Raw genomic sequence first — 17844 nt, forward strand, 5'->3', positions numbered from 1 at the left:
ACCAAGTTTTTGCCACCTAATTATTAAAATTAAGCTGGAAAATATGATTAAGAAGATTCCCAATGAATGATGAAAATAGTCTGTATCTTGAAAGAGGTGTGGGTTACATGGATGGATCCATTTATATAGTTAAGACTGATGCATTTCAATTTGTGTAAACATTACCTTAAGAAAAGACCTGTACAAAAACATTGAGTGGGAAGTGGAGGGGAAGTTATAGATGAAATGAGACAAGATGTTGTGAAGCTGGATGACGTGTAAATGGAAGTTATGCTGTTTGCTTTGTATGTGTTGAACTTTTTCCACAAATGTTAGTGAGTTACTACTTGTGAGACAAGTTTATAAATTCAATTCAGTTCTACTCTAGCAAAGGAAAGCGAAAGAGAATAAAACAGAGAAGCACTCTCCTGAAAGAATCTAAAATAATCAATTTCCATAAAAAGGCAGTGTCTTCACATACCAACTGATAGCCTTGGATGATACATTAAGATACTATCTTCTTCCTCTCTGTCATAACAAGCAACATTCTCAAAGACATTTCAATGTCCCAATTGAGTATCACAGATACTGTACTGCTAGTAAAATTTGCTTTAAAGTGAAAAATAATTCAGTAAGCTATATGTGAAGATTTCTGGTGTCAGTGCAGGCAAAGAGAGAGCTCAAAGGACCACACAAATGGCAGGGATGCCATCAAGCTGGAATCAGAATGCCCATCGAAGGAAGGAATGAGTTGGAAATAACTTTGTTTCAAAGAAGAAACTAAACCCATCTAATATGTTTATGATTGTTGGTTTTACTTCACCAGTTTATCTTGTTATTCATACTCTCAAGGAAGTCTATTCTCAGTAACATTTATCAAGTGAACCATGGAGGCTGGTCACAGTGATTTTATTTTTTATCCTTCTGGGTAGGTAGAGATATTTTTTAACTACAAAATTATTTCATCTGTTCAGAGTTTAGACTTTATTTAGCTTTACTTATTTTACCTAGAGTTGAAACATCTTGAAAAATATCCTCATTTTTATCTTCCATCACTTTGGCTCTTACCTGAAGTGAACTTTGGTTGAACTCAATTGATTTCACCTCTCAAGAATTATGAAATCAATCTGAGATGAGATTATGTTTGGCACATTTTGTGTTCTTATATGTGCACTGACCCATTTCATATATTTTGAGGATATTTAAAGACATATTTTCCTATTTATCTGAGCAGAAAATGGTGAGATAGAAATGGATATAGCCATGGTGAACCATCATTGAATTCTATGGAATCCACTCAAATGTAATTCACTATCTTACTTAGTGTCTATTTATAATAGCAACTAGCGTCATCCTTGTTGTGAGAGGATGATAGAGGTGATTCTTGAATGTTTGTATTCTGCATTGCATTATGTCCTTACAACATGGTAATATATTTGGGCCTTCATTAATTAATTAATATAGGAGGGAAATTTGATTTAAAAGTTATAATAAAATGAACAAAACTAATAAAATCATGACCAATTCTACCCATAAAAAATGAAGTAAAATCCTAAAATGCCTACTTATGACAGACTGATTGTTGCTTGTTCCTCTTTTAAAGATTTATTTATTTATTTGAGAGAAAGAGTGCAGCAGGGAGGGGCAGTGGGAGAGGGAAAGAGTCTTAAGCTGACTCGCAGGGAGCTCAGGAGCTCAGAGCCATCTGGGGGCTCTATTTCACAACTCTGAAATCATGACATGAGCTGAAACCAAGAGTCTGACGCTTAGCTGACTGCACCACCAAGGTGCCCCACTAGTTACCCTTTTAAATAATTTAATTAATCAGATACTTCTATCATAAGTATGTGTTGGCCTCAATTTTCCTCCTAATAGCTTAATTGTTCCCCTTACTGTGCAGGTGTAACCACAAAATAAGTTAAGTCTTGTTGTTCATGCCATTTTATGAGCCATATAACTTAGAGAAATAATTGTTTATTTTATAATTGGTGTTGCTAACCAACTTTTACATTTTGTATAGTTTATTGACTTGTTTGTTGGGACGATTAAATAGTGTACTTTTGGATTCACAAATCACACTACTCATCAGAGATAAATTTCACTGCCAAAGAATAAAAATTGGTTTTACAGGTTTACATTACCTGAGGGTGTGATTCCTAAACATTAGTATGCACGAGAATCACTTAAAGAGAGAGATTGAAGTGCAGATTTTCAGCCCTTAGCACCACCAGAGAATTTCATTCAAGGTCTGGAGGGAAACCCAGGAGTCAACCTGGAAAAAAACAACTCAGACTCCCAAGTAATTATTTATGCATATGGTTCACACACTACAATCTGAAAAACACTAACTCCACCTGAAAGTCTTTATAAGGCTCAGATTTTGGAAATGGTATTGCCTGTATGCACCTCCTGAAGTTATTAATTTGAACGCGTGGTGGCAGTGCAGGCTAAGAGAGTGAATAAGAGCTCTGCAGATTCGGTGGACTCCATTTTATTCAGAAGCCCCCCCAAATACAGAACACACTTACAGCTGGAGCTAAGATAGTAGTATTCAGGAAGGCACTCGTCACCAGACAAGTTATAAGACGAATTCGAAATTCAACAGTAAAGACATTTCGGAGGGTCGGTGGTGGACGTGATGATGGGGACTGGAAAAAGATTTTTTCCTCTGGGATCAGACATAATGGAGATGGCGAGAACAAAAGTACATCGCAAGAAAAGGCAAGTGGCAATTCTCATTATATGGGTGCTTTTGTGGGAAGCCGGTTCAGAATCGATTCAATATTCTGTACTGGAGGAGTCAGAAACTGGCACGTTTGTGGCCAATTTGACAAAGGACCTGGGACTCAGGAGAGGAGAACTGGCTGCGCGTGGTGCCCAGGTTGTTTTCAAGGGGAACAGACAGTATTTGCAGCTTGACCCAAAGACCTATGATTTACTGCTAAATGAGAAACTGGACCGGGAAGAGCTGTGCGGCTCCACTGAGCCATGCGTGCTACCTTTTCAAGTGTTACTGGAAAATCCCTTGCAGTTTTTTCAGGCTGCTTTACGAGTCAGAGATATAAATGACCACGCCCCAGAGTTCCCAGCCAGAGAAATGCTACTAAAAATATCAGAAATTACTACACCAGGAAAGCTATTTCCTTTGAAAATGGCACAGGATTTAGACGCTGGTAACAACAGTCTTCAGAGCTATATAATCAGCTCCAATCCTCATTTTCACGTTCTCACTCGCAATCGCAGCGATGGCAGGAAGTTCCCGGAGCTGGTGCTGGACAAAGCCTTGGACCGCGAGGAGCAGCGCGAACTAAGGCTTACCCTCACAGCGCTGGATGGTGGGTCTCCGCCCAGGTCTGGGAGCACGGAGATTCAGATCCTGGTCTTGGACATCAATGACAATGCTCCCGAATTTGCTCAGGAACTCTATGAGGCACAAATCCCTGAAAACAATTCCCTAGGCTCCCTGATTATCACCGTCTCAGCGACAGATTTAGATGCAGGATCCTTTGGGGAGGTATCTTATGCCCTATTTCAGGGAGATGACGTTAATCAACCCTTCGAAATAAACGCAATTACAGGAGAAATTCGACTGAGAAAGACTTTGGATTTTGAGGAATTTCAATCATACCACGTGGATATTGAGGCTACAGATGGCGGGGGACTATCAGGAAAATGCTCTTTAGTCATCAAGGTTCTGGACGTAAATGACAACGCTCCTCAACTGACCATGTCCTCCCTCGTCAGTCCCATCCCCGAAAACCTGCCAGAGGTCATAGTAGCAGTTTTCAGTGTGTCAGATGCAGATTCTGGACAAAATCAACAGGTTATTTGTTCTATAGATGACAATCTCCCCTTTCTTCTAAGACCATCAGTCGAGAATTTCTACACCTTGGTAACTGAAGGAGCGCTGGACAGAGAGAGCCAGGCCGAGTACAACATCACCATCACCGTCACTGACCTGGGCACCCCCAGGCTGCAAACCCAGCACCACATGACGGTGACGGTGTCCGACGTGAACGACAACGCGCCGGCCTTCAGCCACACCGCCTACACCCTGCGGGTGCGCGAGAACAACAGCCCCGGCCTGCACATCGGCCGCGTGAGCGCCGCGGACAGAGACGCGGGCGCCAACGCGCAGGTCACCTACTCGCTGCTGCCGCCGCACGACCCGCGGCTGCCCCTGGCCTCGCTGGTGTCCCTCAACGCGGCCACCGGGCAGCTGTTCGCGCTCAGCTCCCTGGACTTCGAGGCGCTGCGCGCGTTCGAGTTCCGCGTGGGCGCGGCCGACCGCGGCTCGCCGGCGCTCAGCAGCCAGGCGCTGGTGCGCGTGCTGGTGGGGGACGCCAACGACAACGCGCCCTTCGTGCTGTACCCGCCGCAGAACGGCTCGGCGCGCTGCCCCGAGCTGGTGCCCAGGGCGGCCGAGGCGGGCTACCTGGTGACCAAGGTGGTGGCGGTGGACGGCGACTCGGGCCAGAACGCCTGGCTGGCGTACCAGCTGCTCAGGGCCACGGAGCCCGGGCTGTTCGGCGTGTGGGCGCACAACGGCGAGGTGCGCACGGCCAGGCCGCTGAGCGCGCGCGACGCCGTCCGGCACAGGCTGCTGGTGCTGGTCAAGGACAACGGCGAGCCGCCGCTGTCGGCCAGCGTCACGCTGCACGTGCTGCTGGTGGACGGCTTCTCGCAGCCCTACCTGCCGCTCCCGGCCGCGGCGGCGGCCGAGGCCCGGGCCGACCCGCTCACCGTCCACCTGGTGGTGGCCTTGGCGTCGGTGTCGTCGCTCTTGCTGGTGGCGGTGCTGGGGTTCGTGGCGGTGCGGCTGGGCAGGAGGAGCCGGGCCGCGGCGGGGGGCGGCTGCTCGCTGCCCGAGGGCCCCTTCGCGGGCCACCTGCTGGACGTCAGCGGCGCGGGGACCCTGTCGCACAGCTACCAGTACCAGGTGTGTCTGACGGGAGGATCTGGGACCAATGAGTTCAAGTTCCTCAAGCCCATTATTCCCAACTTCCCTCCTCAGGGCACTGGAAAGGAAATTGAGGAAAACCCCATGGTTCGTGATAGTTTCCTATTCAGTTAAGTATTGGATTATCCTATTAAGCCCTACTTAGTTTGAAAATCTTTTAACTTAGTTAAATGTTATCGATAGTTTGTTTTTTAATTATTTTACTACACTTCCTTAGGTTGAAAAAAAATCAGATACTGGGTATGTACAGTGTTTTCCCTATATCATGCTTAGTAGATTTGTATTACTCTCAACTATATTTGACAATCCGAATAAAAAGTAAATTTTTATTTGCATAATTTAAAATTTTTGAAATTTAATCTTCTATTCGTCTTAGAAAAATTGTAATACAAAGCCCTTAAGTAAGATTGTATATCTAACTATTGGTGACAACTGTCATCACCATTACCATGTAGGGAAATTTTTAAAGTGTGAGTGTTTGGGGGTGCCTGGCTGGCTCAGTTGGTAGAAAATGCAACTCTTGATCTCGGTGGTGAGTTCAAGCCCCATACTGGGCATAGAGCCTACTTTAAAAACATAAAATAATGGGCGCCTGGGTGGCTCAGTTGGTTAAGCGACTGCCTTCGGCTCAGGTCATGATCCTGGAGTCCCTGGATCGAGTCCCGCATCGAGTCCCGCATCGAGTCCCGCATCGAGTCCCGCATCGAGTCCCGCATCGAGTCCCGCATCAGGCTCCCTGCTCGGCAGGGAGTCTGCTTCTCCCTCTGACCCTCCCCCCTCTCATGTGCTCTCTCTCTCATTCTCTCTGTCAAATAAATAAATAAAATCTTTAAAAACAAAACACATAAAATAAAATGTGAGTATTTGATATTACTTAATCTGCCAGTGAAAGTCTCATTTTGGGGTAATGGCTACAATGTGAATAATTAAAGATAAACACTAAAGATGGCTAAATGCTAAGACAACCATTCATATTTATGTGTATTTCAATATACCATAATAGTCAATACATTTTTCTATGCATATAAACTTTGCACAAAAGTGTCAATAAATTAAACTCCAGTTTGTGAGCTGCATGTAAGCTTATGATAGTATTTTTAAATAATACCAAGTCAGTTATAAATGCATAATAAATATTTGATGAATGTTACTAACATTCCAACAGTGAATTTCAAAGGTTTATTTTCAAGGAATATAGAAAAATGTTAATATTCTCTCCACAATGCATTACCTTTGTCAATAAGTGAAATTAAATATCATTCTTTTACTTTCTTTCTAAACGGAAACCACCCTCCACACACCCTAAACTCTATTACAGAATATAAAATGTTGAGAGTACATTTTATCTCCTTGTCTTTGTCTATCAATTTGAAAGTTCAAATGTATATTTTTAAAGTTTTTATTTATTTATTTGAGAAAGAGAGAGCACAAGCAGGGGGAGCAGCAGGCAGAGGGAGGGGGAGAAGAAACCAGAGGGAGAGGGAGAAGCAAGCTATAGGTTTCGATTCCAGGACCCTGGGATTAGGACCTGAGCTGAAGGCAGACATTTAACCGACTGAGTCACTCAGGTGCTCCTTAAAATGTATTATTTAATAAAACCCAAATTATATTTTTCAAACTCTTCCTCCTAGTTTCTCAAGCTTCTACATGTGTGATACCTGCCAAGAACTAAGTAATTAATGGCAGGTTATTAGGTAATGTCATAAATAAAGTGCTGTGTAAGTATCATTAATCTTTATCAATCATAAAATCATTTACTTTCACAGTTTAGGCCATATTTGTCTTGTGTTGGTTTTATTTGTAGTATCTTAAGAAAAATTTCTCTTTTCAACTCTCCATTGAAGTCAGGTAATTTATACTAAACTGATAGCTGAGTGAATATTTTATTCTTATCCTTAATTAAAATGGACCTAGGCTTAACTAAATTATATTTGGCTGAGGTTTGTGTCCAAATAAGTGAACTGTCATAGATGATTACCAGTTGGTACAATGACTATAGGGAACACTTACTGTTTTGTATTCTTAGATACTTATCCCTCCTCCTTGGGAAAGCATTCTTCTCTGGGGGAAACTACTTTTCCTGCTAGTGTCACTGCAACCACTTGACTTTAGTTGGTGCCGTGGTGTTTTTCAATATACCCATTTCCATAGTCCCAGGGGATGTACACTGGGATGGGCCACTGTCCAATGTTGACAGATCAAAACCCTTCCCAAGAAAGTATATCTTTGACTCCATTGAATTTTTTGCCTTCTACATGTTTGTAGAAAAGACATTGTCTGAATTCTGAACTTACATTGATTTCTAACAAAACAAATGGCCATTTCCTCTTAGTCTTACTGGGCATTGCACAGAGTGAATTTACAAAGGAAAAAATTGCCCAGAGACTGACAAGAAATCACATTTAAAAAATTTTTCAGGAGTTACAGGCACATTGCAATTTGGGAGTAGAAAGTGGATTTTAAAATTCATAACTTCTTCTAACACAATACAGCAATTTTTTTGTAATTGAATGTAAGCACCCAAGAGCAAGAATTTTGTGTTTAATTTACCATTTTATCTCCAGAAGCTAGAAAATTGCCTGCATAGAGAAATACTGGTTAAATGAATAAATGAATTTGTCTTGAGCAGAGTTTTGTATACTGAACTTGTACCTTTAAGGAAGATGAATATAGATATAGATATGTAAGTATTACTTTTGCTCTCACAAATATTGTTAGCTACCTGAAGAATACCGCAGAGTGGGGTGGAGTGGAGTTTATAACCCAAAAGGCTTTCTTTTTGTTTTAACTGTTGCATGATGCTTTGAAATGAAAAACAACAAAAAACCCACCCCAAAAAACAAAAACTGAAGTTGTAAGGCAGGACGCTTGGTGGCGCTGCAGGCTAAGAAAGTGAAAAACTCTGCAGCCTCTGTAACAGCTGAGCAGTTTCCGGCTACTTGAAAAGGAAAGGTTTTACACTCTTGGGCGATGGTAGGTTTCAGAGAGGCCGCTATCCCCATGTCAGTCAATGTTAGCAACTAACTCAAGATTATTGAATGAAGATAGTAGAGTTGGCTGCACAGCAATTATTTTGTGATTAAATACTGCATCTTTTGGACGCCGAAGAACGATGGAGACAATGCTACCCAAAGCGCTGCAGAAAAGGCAAGTGAGCTCCATTATTATCCTAATACTGTTAATACGGTGGGAAGTGGGCAGTACGACCATTAAGTATTCGGTTCTAGAAGAGAGGGAAAGCGGCTCCTTTGTGGCCAACCTCGCGAAAGATCTGGGGCTTGGCTTGGGGGAGCTGGCCGCGCGGGGTGCTCGAATTCTTTCCAAAGGGAATCAACAGTATTTGCAGCTCGAGCAGAAGAGTGGGAATTTGCTCCTAAACGAAAAATTGGACCGGGAAGAGTTGTGCGGTGACACAGATCCATGTATACTGCATTTCCAGGTCTTATTAAAAAGCCCAGTGCAGTTTATTAAAGGTGAACTACAGCTACGAGACATAAATGACCACGCCCCAGAATTCCTGGAAAATGAAATCCTCCTGAAAATCTCAGAAAGCAGCCATCCAGGGACTGCATTTCCTTTGAAAATAGCTCAAGATTTAGACGTGGGCAGTAACACAGTTCAGAACTACACTATTAGCACCAACTCCCATTTCCACCTTTTCACTCGAAATCACAGCGATGGCAGGAGATACCCTGAGCTGGTGCTGGACAAAGCGCTGGACCGGGAAGAAGAGTCAGAGCTCAGGTTAACGCTCATGGCCCTGGATGGTGGGTCACCGCCTAGAACTGGGACTTCTCAGGTTCTCATCGTAGTCTTGGACATAAATGATAATGCTCCTGAATTTGCTCAGCTGCTCTATGAGGTGCAAATCCCAGAGAACAGCCCTATAGGGTCCCTTGTCATCACTGTGACTGCTAGAGATTTAGATGCTGGGACTCTTGGAGAGCTCTCCTACTCATTTTTCCAATCCTCAAATCAAGTGATTCAGGCCTTTGAAATAAACGTAGTCACAGGGGAAATTCGATTAAAAAAAATGTTGGATTTTGAGGAAATTCAATCTTACCGTATGGAAATTGAGGCTTCAGATGGCGGGGGACTATCAGGAAAATGCTCTGTAGCCATAGAAGTGATGGATGTAAACGACAACACGCCCGAACTGACTATGTCAGTATTCACCAGTGATATCCCAGAAAACACCCCTGATACAGTGGTCGCTATTTTTGGAATTTCAGATCCAGACTCCGGGGAAAATGGCAAAATGATGTGTTCCATCCCAGACCATCTCCCCTTCCTTCTGAAACTTACTGTAGAAAATTTCTACACTCTAGTAACTGAAGGAGCGCTGGACAGAGAGAGCCAGGCCGAGTACAACATCACCATCACCGTCACTGACCTGGGCACCCCCAGGCTGCAAACCCAGCACCACATGACGGTGACGGTGTCCGACGTGAACGACAACGCGCCGGCCTTCAGCCACACCGCCTACACCCTGCGGGTGCGCGAGAACAACAGCCCCGGCCTGCACATCGGCCGCGTGAGCGCCGCGGACAGAGACGCGGGCGCCAACGCGCAGGTCACCTACTCGCTGCTGCCGCCGCACGACCCGCGGCTGCCCCTGGCCTCGCTGGTGTCCCTCAACGCGGCCACCGGGCAGCTGTTCGCGCTCAGCTCCCTGGACTTCGAGGCGCTGCGCGCGTTCGAGTTCCGCGTGGGCGCGGCCGACCGCGGCTCGCCGGCGCTCAGCAGCCAGGCGCTGGTGCGCGTGCTGGTGGGGGACGCCAACGACAACGCGCCCTTCGTGCTGTACCCGCCGCAGAACGGCTCGGCGCGCTGCCCCGAGCTGGTGCCCAGGGCGGCCGAGGCGGGCTACCTGGTGACCAAGGTGGTGGCGGTGGACGGCGACTCGGGCCAGAACGCCTGGCTGGCGTACCAGCTGCTCAGGGCCACGGAGCCCGGGCTGTTCGGCGTGTGGGCGCACAACGGCGAGGTGCGCACGGCCAGGCCGCTGAGCGCGCGCGACGCCGTCCGGCACAGGCTGCTGGTGCTGGTCAAGGACAACGGCGAGCCGCCGCTGTCGGCCAGCGTCACGCTGCACGTGCTGCTGGTGGACGGCTTCTCGCAGCCCTACCTGCCGCTCCCGGCCGCGGCGGCGGCCGAGGCCCGGGCCGACCCGCTCACCGTCCACCTGGTGGTGGCCTTGGCGTCGGTGTCGTCGCTCTTGCTGGTGGCGGTGCTGGGGTTCGTGGCGGTGCGGCTGGGCAGGAGGAGCCGGGCCGCGGCGGGGGGCGGCTGCTCGCTGCCCGAGGGCCCCTTCGCGGGCCACCTGCTGGACGTCAGCGGCGCGGGGACCCTGTCGCACAGCTACCAGTACCAGGTGTGTCTGACGGGAGACTCAGGAACCAATGAGTTCAAGTTCCTCAAGCCAGTTCTCCCCAGTTTCCTTGGTCTGGGTGAAGAGAGGATTAGTGAAGCAAACCCCAGTTTCAGGGATAACTTTGAATTCAATTAAGTATTAATTAATAAGGGTCTACTGAGCCTAGTCTCAGTTAATTTGTTGAAAGTCCTTTTTTACTGCCTTGCTTATTGGGGTTCTATTCTAATTTAGTGCATGTTACTGGTGTTTCTAAATGTGTTCATTTGTGGTATAAGGAATGCAAATTTCCTTTGCTTTCTTTTTGTTGATTAGTCTCACTGTAACTTCATTCAACTTAAAGTGTGAAAGTAAATTTTGTATTTTCAGAAGTCTTTAATTTTTAAGTTACAGCACCTTTTTCCAAACTCACCTTCCACAGCTCGTAGGTAATTTTGCAGAACTTAAAATTTAAAACATTTTTTAAATGTTTTAATCGCTACATAAGCTTATTCTTTCTCCAACCCAGAATATTTGTGTTTGTATATTCTCTTAGACTAGTATAACTTTTATTCTGTTAACTCATATTGACTAAAACCATTAATATATGCATATTCATTAATAACAAAGCAACCTCTCACATTTTTCTAAATATGTACTTCCTTAAAGTGTCCATAATGAAGATTATGATTCCTTAGAGATTGTGACAACCTTGACTGCTGGATTCTACAAACCATTCACATCAAAAGTGCTCAGTCAACCACTAATATTCTCAAATGTAGTTAAATAAATAGCATGTGTCCAGTTGTTTTCAAAGCCATGTAATTCTTCATGCTTTCTATTAATATTTTTTTCTTTAAACCTCTGCTCATTTCAAAAGTTACCCATTTTAGCAATTGCAAGTCATCTATTAACATCCTTAAAATCCAGAAGATATGAGGAAATAAATCTATGTCTTTGTCCTTGAGCAAATTTTAGAAACTTCAAATGTAGTTTGGCATTGCATTTTTCAAAAATTCTGGACCATTGGGGCGCCTGGGTGGCTCAGTCGTTAAGCGTCTGCCTTCGGCTCAGGTCATGATCCCAGGGTCCTGGGATTGAACCCTGCATCGGGCTCCCTGCTCAGCGGGAGGCCTGCTTCTCCCTCTCCCACTCCCTCTGCTTGTGTTCCTGCTGTCTCTATCTCTCTCTCTGTCAAATAAATAAATAAAATCTTTAAAAAAATTTTTTTTGGAGCATTTATGATTCCATTTTGGAAATAAGCCTACGGGGAAAGATTTATCTTAGTGTGGCCATTTTTTTTTTCTTCACTACTTCTATTTTTCCCTTTTCTGTTTCCTAGGCTTTTCATAACTTTTTTTCTTTTTAGGTTCTGGAATATGTTTCCCAACAGCTCCCCATTTATTGTATGATTAGCACAGTAATTGGAGGATTATAGGTTAATAAAAGTTTTGGCTAAATGATTGAAAGAAAGAAGTGTCTTTATTTCACCCTGTGATATTTTGATATTTAAAGACACTAAAATACTCATAGAACAAAATTTTGCTGGAATTAAATGCTCTCTAATGTATAAGGAATTACATATATAATTTTTGGTTATTAATTCAACTGATCACTATTACTGAAAGATTATGCAGTTATCAGTCCCTGGTGTCTCTTTCCTTCAATATATTTTTCCTTTCTCTCCTCCTGATTAATTTGAGTCTCCTCTCCTGCGTTCTAGCTTAAGGAATATATATGGGGAAATTGTATTTTTTATTTTATAATTTAAATTTCCTTCTATAATTCCCTAAATGATTCATCCAACTTTATTTCTTGCAGTTCAATTTCACATCCATACATTAAGACACAGTTTTAGTTCTTAGTGTTCTTCAGCCTATATTTAAGTTCTTATGTCATTTTATGTTTATTTGTATGAGCTTTACTATTAAAATTATAATATGAATTTTAAAGGTGTCCTTTTGAGATTCACAGTGTAGAGCACTGCTAATACTTAATAGGATCTTGGATAAGTCACATCATTTCTATTCCCCCAAAATGCTAGTAACAGCTATTTCTCTAGCTTGAAATTACGATAAAATGAGATAATATAAAGATATAGAAGTATAATTGCTGTTATTTTTAGTGTTACTAATATTAAGAGTAATCCTAATAAATGATCCTTCATGTTACATTCCTGGTAATTGTGAAGATGCTAGATTGAACACTTGATATTTGAATTGTTTCATTTCTCTGCCTAAAACCTTGCAATATCTTCCTTTTATTCTCAGAATAAAATCCAAGCATCTGTTATTTGCCCACAGTTTATCTCTCCATCCTTCTCTTCCCACTTACTCTTGAGACACGAAGTTTTGGGTACACTGTCCTTTTATTATCTAGAATAGCTATACTTTACTGTTGCAGGCCTTTACATATCAGTTTCTCATATGTATTCTTCCCATTTTACAGTCTTAGTCTGTAAGACTTAGCCTGTAAGACAAACATCTTATCCTTCATCTTCCAGATTAAGTGGCACAACTTTGATGAAACTTTTTCACCCGCCACCCATTGAGTCAGGTCCTCCTATAGCATACTTTCAGTGCACTCAGTACATTTCCTATATAGCACTTTTCACAGTTTGTTTGAACATATATTTAAAGTCTGTTCATCCCATTAGGTGGTAAACTGTATAAGATATATAGACATGATTTGTCTTGTTACCACTATAATACCTAACTTCTACAAACTCAACAAATACGTGTTTCCACGGATAAAATACAGATGAAACAGTTATTACAGTTATTATATAGATGAAACCAGTAATTGTAAAATTACTATGAAATAAGAAGAGGAGTAATCTCTGTGTTCCTTGAATGATTGTGAAGATTGAAAAGAATTGGGCATTTGTGGCCTCTGAATATACCCCCTGACATGACCTATTATAATTTTTCATCACCTTGTATGAGGTCACCTTCTCATAGCATTTTTTCCTGGTAATAAACGCAATTCATGCACATTTTGCAAAATCTGGAAAATAAGAGAAAAATGCAAGTAGGCTATGAAGCATATCATCATTTAGAGCAAAATCCTTTAAAGTTTATGTGTAATAATTGCAGATGGGCAGGAAGAGTAGCTCTACCAGCAAAATCATATAAATCAGCAAAAACATGTAAATGAGGACTCTTACCAAAGACAGTGGTTGTTTTTTTAAAAGCACATTTCATTTCCCTACGTTGTGTTTGTTTAACTCATTTAACACAAGAACCTCCTCCAGTAGCGTCAAATGGGTTTGATAAGGGGAATAAGCGATTAAAAAATCGAAACACCCACCCGGCCTCAACAGAACACCTTCTCTAAGATTCTTAAGCTACCAGCGAACGCATGGTGGCGCTGTTGACTAAGAAGGTGAATTAAACCACCGGCATTGTGCGCACTCTGTAAGGCACGGATCCAGTTCGGTAAACTAGGAATTGTGAGCCTGGGCAGATTTTCCAAGCAAGCAAATCTGAGCCCTGGGAAGGATTATTCGCTAGACCTTCCTCAAAGGTTGGAAGGCAAAAGACTGTGTTTGCTAGCGCTGCCGGAGGCTTAGTTTGGCAATATTTCCGGAAGGAACGTGGCCGAAAGCACAATGGAGGCCAGAGGGGAGCGCTTTCTTAGACAAAGGCAAGTCCTATTTCTCTTTGTTTTTCTGGGTGGGTCTCTGGCTGGGTCTGAGTCAAGACGCTACTCTGTGGTTGAGGAAACAGAGAGGGGCTATTTAATAGCCAACCTGGCAAAGGATCTAGGGCTAGGGGTAGGGGAACTGGCTGTGAGGGGGGCCCAAGTTGTGTCTAAAGGGAACAAACAGCATTTTCAGCTCAACCATCAGACCGGCGATTTGCTCCTGCATGAGAAATTGGACCGGGAAGAGCTATGCGGCCCCACGGAGCCCTGTATACTGCATTTTCAGATATTACTGCAAACCCCTTTGCAGTTTATTACAAATGAGCTTCAGGTCATAGATGTAAACGACCATTCTCCTGTATTCTTTGAAAATGAAATACAGCTGAAACTCTTAGAAAACACGCCACCAGGAACCATAATTCCTTTGGAAAATGCTGAGGACTTGGATGTGGGAAGAAACAGTCTCCAAAACTACACGATCGCCCCTAATGCCCATTTCCACGTTCTCACACGCAGTCGTAGGGACGGAAGAAAATACCCACAACTAGTGCTGGGCAAAGCACTGGACCGTGAGGAGCAGCCAGAGCTCATTTTGACCCTCACCGCGCTGGATGGCGGCTCTCCACCCCGGTCGGGGATCGCCCAGATCCACATCCTGGTCTTAGACATAAACGACAACGCCCCAGAATTTACACAGTCACTCTATGAGGTTCAAATTCTAGAGAACAGCCCCATTAACTCTGTTATTGTCACGGTCTCAGCTTCTGACTTAGATACAGGAAATTTTGGGACAGTATCATACGCATTTTTTCACGCTTCTGAAGAAATTCGCAAAACTTTTCAGCTAAATCCAATTACTGGTGATATCCAGCTAGTCAAATATTTGAATTACGAGGTTATGAATACTTATGAACTGGACATAGAAGCCAAGGATGGCGGAGGCCTTTCAGGAGAAACCACAGTGATAGTTCAGGTGGTTGATGTGAACGACAATCCACCAGAACTGACCTTGTCTTCAATTACCAGCCCTATCCCTGAGAACTCGCCGGAGACTGTGGTGGCTGTTTTCAGTGTTTCTGATCTAGACTCTGGAGACAATGGGAGAATTATGTGTTCCATCGAGAACAATCTCCCCTTCATCCTCAAACCATCAATAGAGAATTTTTACACCCTCGTGACAAACACAGCTCTGGACCGAGAGACAAGAGCCGAGTACAACATCACCATCACCGTCACTGACCTGGGCACCCCCAGGCTGCAAACCCAGCACCACATGACGGTGACGGTGTCCGACGTGAACGACAACGCGCCGGCCTTCAGCCACACCGCCTACACCCTGCGGGTGCGCGAGAACAACAGCCCCGGCCTGCACATCGGCCGCGTGAGCGCCGCGGACAGAGACGCGGGCGCCAACGCGCAGGTCACCTACTCGCTGCTGCCGCCGCACGACCCGCGGCTGCCCCTGGCCTCGCTGGTGTCCCTCAACGCGGCCACCGGGCAGCTGTTCGCGCTCAGCTCCCTGGACTTCGAGGCGCTGCGCGCGTTCGAGTTCCGCGTGGGCGCGGCCGACCGCGGCTCGCCGGCGCTCAGCAGCCAGGCGCTGGTGCGCGTGCTGGTGGGGGACGCCAACGACAACGCGCCCTTCGTGCTGTACCCGCCGCAGAACGGCTCGGCGCGCTGCCCCGAGCTGGTGCCCAGGGCGGCCGAGGCGGGCTACCTGGTGACCAAGGTGGTGGCGGTGGACGGCGACTCGGGCCAGAACGCCTGGCTGGCGTACCAGCTGCTCAGGGCCACGGAGCCCGGGCTGTTCGGCGTGTGGGCGCACAACGGCGAGGTGCGCACGGCCAGGCCGCTGAGCGCGCGCGACGCCGTCCGGCACAGGCTGCTGGTGCTGGTCAAGGACAACGGCGAGCCGCCGCTGTCGGCCAGCGTCACGCTGCACGTGCTGCTGGTGGACGGCTTCTCGCAGCCCTACCTGCCGCTCCCGGCCGCGGCGGCGGCCGAGGCCCGGGCCGACCCGCTCACCGTCCACCTGGTGGTGGCCTTGGCGTCGGTGTCGTCGCTCTTGCTGGTGGCGGTGCTGGGGTTCGTGGCGGTGCGGCTGGGCAGGAGGAGCCGGGCCGCGGCGGGGGGCGGCTGCTCGCTGCCCGAGGGCCCCTTCGCGGGCCACCTGCTGGACGTCAGCGGCGCGGGGACCCTGTCGCACAGCTACCAGTACCAGGTGTGTCTGACGGGAGACTCAGGGACCAATGAGTTCAAGTTCCTCAAGCCAATTTTTCCCAATGGCCTGGTTCAAGACACTGAGACTAAAGCAAAGCTCCAATTTTAAGGATAGTTTAGGTTTCATTTACAGAACAGTGAAAAAATAGGTGTTTGGCTATGGATGTTTTCTTCTGAAATCAAGAATCTTTAGTTGATATAACATTTTGTTTATATATTGATTTTACTTTGTGTTGTTAATCCTTGCATATTCTTTTTTCATCTGCTTCCTTTCTTATTAATGCAGTCTTAATGCCTCCTTTTTCTAATAGGTGAGCAAAAATACATTCGTTTTGTTTTAATGATGATTTCTAACAGGTTTACTTTAAGGAGCTCATCTCAAATTCTATATCCAGAGCAATGTAGATAGAGTTCCACACCAGTAATCTTGTAATGTAGCCTGTATAATACAGTCAGATATTGTTCTTTACAATATATTTAAAGCAGCTTTGTAGTTAATGAAGTGTGTGGATAGATAAAAATGTGTTTTCTTTAAGATGTACCTTCTTTAAGATACAACATGTTTTTAAGGACATAGTAGTTAGATGAAAGCAATACATTTAATTCACTTTCTGTTTTGATATTTGCAATTAATATTTCAATATTTTATGCATTAATGTAAATGTAGACAAAAATGCACACAAAATATAAGCTATAAGGCAAATTACTCTTGGATTTGCCTACAGTATTCTCATGATGACTGAAAATAAAAATTAAGCCTAGAGTATTTTGAACAACAGATTGTGCCTTTCCATTTTGCACGAAAACTGTTTAGTGAGGCATCTGATGTGATGATAATTTAGTTTGTAAATTCTGAGATACAAATGTTATCAACCCAAGAGTCATTTTTAAAATATTTTATTTATTTATTTATTTATTTATTTATTTATTTATTTATTTATTTGAGAGAGAGAGAGTGGGGAGAGGGGCAGAAGGAGAGAGAGAGAGAATCTCAAGCAGACTCAGCACTTAGCTGGGAGCGGGAGGCAGGGTTCCATCTCAGGACCCTGAGATCATAACCTGAGTGGAAACCAAGAGTCCTGTGCTCAACCAGCTGAGCCACCCAGGTGTCCCAATCTAGGCATCATTTTTAAAAGTTTTCAAGAAAGCACATACATAATATGATCTCTGAATGCATTATAGTAAAAGTGGTGTCCCATCCAATCTTACTTTTAAAATTAATATCTAGGGCCGCCTGGGTGGCCCAGTCAGTTAAGCCACTGACTGTTGGTTTCGGCTCAGGTCCTGATCTCAGTCAGGGTCATGAGATCAAGCTCTGACTCCATGCTCCGACTGGAGTCTGCTTGAATTCTCTCTTCCTCTCCTTCTGCCCCTCCCTGCCCCCATTCTCTCTCTAAAATAAATAAATAATAAATAAATAAAAATAAGTCTTTTAAGAAGAACCATTTAAATTAATACCCACTTTGTGTTTAGATGGTGATATATGAGGGAAATACATATGTATTTTGTGTTTCCTGTCTTGGTTCCCTCCTCCTGATTTCAATCTGACATGCTCAGGATTATATATGGTCCTTCTGGGATAAACACTGTCCATCCACATCAGTATTCTACTCCCTACGATGTAATTAAAAGATATCCAAGAATAGGTAGTCCTAAGAAGAGGGAGGAGTATCATTGTGAAAGTCTAAAT

At 44.5% G+C, this 17844-nt stretch overlaps 3 protein-coding genes across 3 annotated transcripts; all 3 read left to right on the forward strand.

Annotated features, from left to right (window-relative positions):
• Positions 1-1870: 1870 nt before the first annotated feature.
• LOC123841024 (protocadherin beta-6-like) lies at positions 1871-6303 on the forward strand. The gene has a single exon (XM_045870719.2). It carries the CDS (start codon positions 2618-2620, stop codon positions 5051-5053), a length of 2436 nt encoding a protein of 811 aa, XP_045726675.2. The 5' UTR covers positions 1871-2617; the 3' UTR covers positions 5054-6303.
• A 330-nt stretch (positions 6304-6633) lies between these two features.
• Positions 6634-12546, forward strand: LOC135365363 (protocadherin beta-17-like). The gene has a single exon (XM_064596011.1). It carries the CDS (start codon positions 8052-8054, stop codon positions 10446-10448), a length of 2397 nt encoding a protein of 798 aa, XP_064452081.1. The 5' UTR covers positions 6634-8051; the 3' UTR covers positions 10449-12546.
• Positions 12547-13675: 1129 nt separating this feature from the next.
• Positions 13676-17019, forward strand: LOC135365364 (protocadherin beta-3-like). The gene has a single exon (XM_064596012.1). The coding sequence runs from the start codon at positions 13900-13902 to the stop codon at positions 16261-16263; it is 2364 nt and encodes a 787-aa protein (XP_064452082.1). The 5' UTR covers positions 13676-13899; the 3' UTR covers positions 16264-17019.
• Positions 17020-17844: the final 825 nt, after the last annotated feature.

The sequence above is a fragment of the Mirounga angustirostris genome, unplaced genomic scaffold, assembly GCF_029215605.1.
Source record: "Mirounga angustirostris isolate CCGP_5_RB_7025 unplaced genomic scaffold, mMirAng1.0.hap1 SCAF_7, whole genome shotgun sequence".
Taxonomy (NCBI): domain Eukaryota; kingdom Metazoa; phylum Chordata; class Mammalia; order Carnivora; family Phocidae; genus Mirounga; species Mirounga angustirostris.

Coding starts and splice junctions, on each gene's coding strand:
- LOC135365364 (XM_064596012.1), top strand. CDS start 13,900: ATGGAGGCCAGAGGGGAGCGCTTTCTTAGACAAAGGCAAGTCCTATTT.
- LOC123841024 (XM_045870719.2), top strand. CDS start 2,618: ATGATGGGGACTGGAAAAAGATTTTTTCCTCTGGGATCAGACATAATG.
- LOC135365363 (XM_064596011.1), top strand. CDS start 8,052: ATGGAGACAATGCTACCCAAAGCGCTGCAGAAAAGGCAAGTGAGCTCC.